The 6138-nt window shown below is 37.0% G+C and overlaps 1 protein-coding gene across 1 annotated transcript; it reads left to right on the forward strand.

The window, feature by feature from the left end:
• Positions 1-434: 434 nt before the first annotated feature.
• Positions 435-4488, forward strand: LOC103443077 (uncharacterized protein At5g41620). The gene is made up of 3 exons (XM_008381863.4): positions 435-1191; positions 1944-2078; positions 2616-4488. Exons 1-3 carry the CDS (start codon positions 691-693, stop codon positions 4158-4160), a joined length of 2181 nt encoding a protein of 726 aa, XP_008380085.1. The 5' UTR covers positions 435-690; the 3' UTR covers positions 4161-4488.
• The last annotated feature ends 1650 nt before the right edge of the window (positions 4489-6138 follow it).

Raw genomic sequence — 6138 nt, forward strand, 5'->3', positions numbered from 1 at the left:
GGTGGCTGGACGACGTCGGCAATTCTGACTTATCTACATAATAGTAGGACATTTCTGGTACTGTATAACTAGTACTTGTCCTATTGGACTGCACCTAGACTTTATGCTCTAATTAGGAGTGTTCACTGTTGTAACTAACTCCTATCACTTTCTGTTAGTAGTGCACTTTAGTATTTTTTTATTTTTTATTATTTGTATAATTCTTATCATTATCGCTTTCGCACTATGCACATGACTACGTCACTCTCATGTGACGGCCAACATACCTTGATCTCGGTCAGGGTGTATCAGGAAGAGATCTAATGGACCTCAAGTGCATGATTTTATCTCAAATGACTTCGGTGTATTCTCAACCCTAACATTTTACAAGAGTGACATGGTCATACCGCTCGTAGGATTTCTACATAGCCTTCCTCCATCTTTTTCTCTTAATTGGGGGAGGTATCGGTGCAATCAGTAGTGATTCCAATCATTTACGTTATACGACTCCGATGTAAAACTGACGCTTCATTCCTTGTAGCATGCCAACCTACACGAATGGTATGGAAATAAGTCCATACAAGTCCATACGTATAAAGAACAAGTATTTTGAAAAATAAAACAACATTCTGAACACATTTTATAAACATCACTGTTCCAACTGTAGTTCCAAATCCAAAAGGAATACTTTTATACATAGAAAAAGGAAAGATGAGAGAGAAAGAAGCATTGGGGAAAGGAAGCCTAGAGAGGCAAGAGATGAAAAAGGAAGGAGAAAGTGGGGAAGGGGGAGAAGAAAAGGAGGAAAATTTGGGAGAAAAGTTGAGAGGAAGGAGGAGGAGAGGAGTATTGATTAGAAAAAGCACTGGTGGTGGCCCAACCACTCCAGTGTCCTCATGGAGTTGGAGACCTTGTTGCCCTTTTGGCCTTGATCCCATCATCAATAAAGACTCCCACTTTACCATTAATACCAGCTCCTCCTCCTCCTACTCTGTCTCTGCGAGAAAGCTAGCTGCTGCTCTTTGGGAGTTTCAACACTTCCAATTCCTTCCAAAGATGCACAGAGGTCCTCACACTAATGGCGGCGGCGGCGGTGCTCCACCTCCTAGGCTGAGACACCTTCAGCTCCAACACCACCACCTCAGCAGAGACAAGAAGGCTCTTGATCTTTCTCATTTTTTGGCTGATAATTCTCCCAGTTCTCCTGACCAGGTATTGCTTCTGAATTTCCTTTTTTTCTTTTTCTTTTTTTTTTTTGTGGAGATTTTTTGTATTCATCAATTGGCTTATTGGGTTTTTGCAATTTTGTTCCTTTATATCTGGTTCATTAGGTATTTTTTTTTATATTTTGTTGTTTAGTTGTGTCTTGTTGATGCCTACTTCCTGTCTTTTTCTGTGTGTTTACATTAATTTATTGCGATTTTTAAGAAATTTTTGGAGCGTCGATGAGGGTTGCTTGTGAGTGATGGTCACTGCCTATTATATTTCTTGTTATTATTTCTTCCTTTTTGTATTATTTCAGATGTAATTTCAAGCTTTTGTGTATGTGTTCTAAGTTTGGACCTTCACTTTGTTTTTTCCGTAATAGAAATCAAGTCACTAGCATTATAGATGTTATTGTTCTTCAATTTATCATAATAGCCAGAAGGAATTCCATTTAAGTTGTATTCTTTTGATTCAAGCAATATTCGAATAACCTTAAACAACTGGGAGGGGGGGATTTGAACTTGGGTGCAGAGGGGACGAGCACGCGGCTCTGTCATCGTATCATGGTTTTTGTTTGGCGTTATTGCATTCAAATGAGATTCCTATCAATGATCATGCCTATCCACGGAGCTCTGCATATTATGGAGGCTGAAGTACCTTCACATTTTTTCCGTCCTCAGAAATAATTGATTTTGAAGTTGCCTAATTGGAGGATGTCTCCTTCTCTTCACTGATTTTTATCGGATTAATTATGCCAGCCAGAAAGTGCAAGCAGTTTAAGAAGGCATATTGCAGCATCGTTGATGCAACATCATCGGACAATTGAAAGGAACAAATTGAACAATCACATTATGCAGCCTGCATCTCCTGCAAGCTACGGTAGTTCACTGGAGGTAAGCATCTGTTTACACTTAGTCAAGATGCTTTTTCTTTTCCCCATTATTTCCAAGAAGATATAAATTGAGACCATAAACGAAGTCAATTCTAACATCGACAAAAATTATTTTTTCTGCAAATGTATACTCTTTATTTGCGTAATACTCGCTAGGGTAATACGTTATTACCTGAGACTGACTGTTTTCCTAGTTTTTTGGAAAACAATGGACTTATTATTCTCAAAATCTCAAGAAACTGCATCCTCAATTTATTGATCCAGTAATGAAAAGAAACATTATGTAGGCACAAATGACCGATGTGCGTTGTGTTGTAGTCATTCCCAATAAAAAACTGTAAACATGGTTTTCAAATTTTTCAAATTGCATTACACTATTCTAGGATATCTTGTATCGTCATTGGTCTATAAAGTTTTTACCATGATGGAAGCCCTGTCTTAATATCTACGGTTTTGAAAATTTTGTCTTTCCGTGTAACCATGTACAACATATCGTTCCATGATATGATCTCAAATTTCATCCACTTCCTTTTTTCAGGTGGCTCCGTATAACCCTGCAGTCACCCCTAGCAGTTCTTTAGACTTTAAGGGAAGGGTTGGCGATTCACACTATAATCTTAAAACATCTACAGAACTGCTAAAAGTTTTGAACCGGATTTGGAGCTTGGAGGAACAACATACATCTAATATAGCATTGATAAAGGCGTTGAAAACAGAGTTAGATCATGCCCGTGTTAAGATCAAAGAGTTGCTACGGGTTCGGCAAGCTGATCGACATGAGCTAGATGATTTGGTGAAACAAATTTCAGAAGATAAACAAGTTAGAAAGAGCAAAGAACAGGATCGAATCCATGCTGCAGTTCAGTCCGTGAGGGATGAGCTAGAAGATGAGAGGAAGTTAAGAAAACGATCAGAAAGTCTGCACAGGAAGTTGGCGAGGGAGCTTGCTGAGGTGAAATCTTCTCTTGCTAATTCTGTGAAAGAGCTTGAAAGAGAGAGAAAATCGAGGAGGTTGTTAGAAGACCTGTGCGACGAGTTTGCTACGGGAATAAAAGAATATGAACAAGAGGTGCATTCTTTGAAACAGAAGACTGACAAGGATTGGACGGGAAGATCTGATCATGGTAGATTGATTCTCCATGTATCTGAATCGTGGCTGGATGAGCGGATGCAGATGCAGCTAGATGAAGCCGAGTGTGGCGTTTCAGGAAATAACTCAATAGCGGATAAGTTAAGCCTTGAAATAGAGGCTTTCCTTAGAGCTAAACATATGAATTCTCTAAAGCATACTGAAAATCTGATGACAAGAAATCGTAGGAATTCAATGGAATCTGTCCCTCTGAATGAGGTTGTGAGTGCGCCTCAAGATGCGGGTGAAGAAGAAGATGATTCTTTTGGCAGTGATTCAAATTGTTTTGAGCTCAATAAGCCTACCAACGGTGACTTCAAATTGGTTGGCGATGAAGCTGGTAAAAATCATATTGAGAAAAAGGTGAAATCAGATCCCTCAAAGAAAAAGCCGATCTCTTCTGAAAGGGTAAGAAGTCGGAGTCCCTCCAGCTTGCAAGTGAAGTTTGAAGAACAGATGGCTTGGGCCGTGTCTTGTAATGGAAATAAGAAGTCCCAGATGGAGAATCCAGAACAGGAGAAAATTGAAGGGAAGCCGCCTGAAATAAGCACATCCCAAAAATCTGAGCATTGTGAAGCCACTGAAGATAATGCTTACAGAAAGGGAAATAAACAAGATGAAACCCATGTTTCGAATTCGAATCACATGGCTGAAAACCTTATAAGAAGTCAACTACTGATGCCGGATGGTGGGGGGAATGTACATTCTGAAAACAATTACAATGAGGCTTCCTGCAGTAATACTGGCTGGAGGAATCAGGCAAGTCCAGTAAGACAGTGGATGGCGAGACTCGCATCTCCTGCTCGTGACATGTCCGAGTCTTCTTCAAAGTTGCCTCCACGGACAAGGGAAAACACCTTGAAGGCAAAACTTCTTGAAGCAAGGTCGAGGGGACAACGGACACGTCCAAAAGCTTCCAAAAACACGTCTAAATCCTCTGAAAGGGTAAACTGATTCTGCGTCACCTGCCGGTTGGGAGTTTTCATAACCCTTGTGAATGTTGCCGCCGCACAATCTCCGGGTATGAAAATCTATGCCTTCACTAGTCTGTTTCTCTCTCTCTCTGGTAGTTTCTGAAAAGAAAGTTTGTAAATGAGTGTAATGTTAAAAGTTGAAAGACCCAACAATTTCGGGCCGCCTGACGTGCCATGTTTGTAGGTTTGGAAAGAGTCAAGGAAAGTAGCCATTTTCCAGTAATTGTAGCCTCTTCGCTCCAAATTGTATGTTTTTGCAAGTGTTTTGGGACTCAATTGGAACCAAATTCGGAGTGTAATTATCGTCACCCTTTGGTTTGGTTTGATTTCACTAGCAAACGCCGGACAAACAAAATCACGAACGTAACAATACCAGTTCCAAGCAAAAACATTAGTATTGCATCTTTTAGTTTCTAAATCTCTATAATATCCAAGCAACAAAACGCAATTTGATTGTATTCGCAGATCCGATCATCCACCACCGTCTGGCGACAATACCAAAGAATCAAAAAGTGACGGAGGAACATGGAAGGATTGAAGGACACTGCATTTATAATTTTTTATGTTTAGCGTTTCCCTACTTTCTCGCCTGAATAGCTAGAGTGATAGCTAGCTTGTTGGAGTTGCAATTTTCTCTCTTTCCGCTAAAGTAGCCAAACAAGCCTCATGTTCTTAGCATGTCGGAAATGCTCTTGGATGGTGATATCGTTGCGTTGTGACTTGTGAGATGGTTCAATTCAAATACTCTCTTTATCCAACCCTACTATACTTAAATATAACTTTTGGATACACATTATGTGTTAAATATTCCTCTTTGTTTTATAAGTTTGTTATCACAAAAATATGCCTAAAATGATATAATTACCTCAATATTTTCATCATATTGATTTACTAACAGTATAATATTTTACGTTAAATTACCTCATTGTGAGAGAGATGGCAGCAACCTTGCGGCTGCACACGGACGTACTGAAATTTAATCATCTCATTTATTAGTTATATTTTGATGTTTTATTTATCTTTTTATTTTTATTTTAATGTATTAATTACATTTAAATTTAATTTTTATTTCATTCATCATAATATATTTAGGAAAGGAATTCTCTCCGAATCCCTTCCACCAAAGCCTAACTACCAATAAACAAATCCGGACCTTTTAAAAGTTATAATAACTTTAGCCGTTAGATCAAATTTCAAGAGTCCGGATTTGGTAGGATTTGGTGGAAGGGATTCAGAGAGGATCCCTTTTCATATATTTAAATGTCTACATTTAGGCAACTAATTTTTTTAGAAGATATATTCCGATAACAATTTTGTAATGTTCTTCATTTAGGTACATTAATATATTTGAATATTTCGGTATATCCATCGATACAAACATAGGTACATTAATTCAATATAATGCATTTCTGTACATACATTTTGGTACACACATTTGAGTATTCACTTTTAGGTACATTAATTCAATATACTATATTTCGGTACGTACATTTTAGTACGTACATTTCAATATTGACTTTTAGGTACATTAATTCAATATAATACATTACAACACATACATTTAGGTTCATTATAATATATTTCGGTACAATCATGTAGATACAAATATTTCGGTACAAAAAAATTAATTTTATATATTTTAGCACAATCATTTTTGTACACTTATATATTTATATATTTTTGTACACTTATATATTTATATATTTTTGTATCACAAATTTCTTTTTATATTTTCTCATTTATGTTCATTTATAATTAAAGAACTAAATATGTGCATATTAATAAAATTAAAATTTTATGTGGAGAGATTAAATAAAAATACACATTAAATAACAAAAATTGAATATAAATTTTTATAAAAGTACACTTCAAGGGATTTAATTGAATATGTAATCTAGCATCGGATTTTTTAAAAATTTTAATCTTTTGCAAGGATTAATGTTCAAAACCCCCTTTAA

The sequence above is a fragment of the Malus domestica genome, chromosome 06, assembly GCF_042453785.1.
Source record: "Malus domestica chromosome 06, GDT2T_hap1".
Classification (NCBI taxonomy): Eukaryota; Viridiplantae; Streptophyta; class Magnoliopsida; order Rosales; family Rosaceae; genus Malus; species Malus domestica.

Coding starts and splice junctions, on each gene's coding strand:
- LOC103443077 (XM_008381863.4), top strand. CDS start 691: ATGAGAGAGAAAGAAGCATTGGGGAAAGGAAGCCTAGAGAGGCAAGAG. Junction 1,192..1,943: donor CTCCCAGTTCTCCTGACCAG/GTATTGCTTCTG, acceptor TAATTATGCCAG/CCAGAAAGTGCAAGCAGTTT. Junction 2,079..2,615: donor GCTACGGTAGTTCACTGGAG/GTAAGCATCTGT, acceptor TCCTTTTTTCAG/GTGGCTCCGTATAACCCTGC.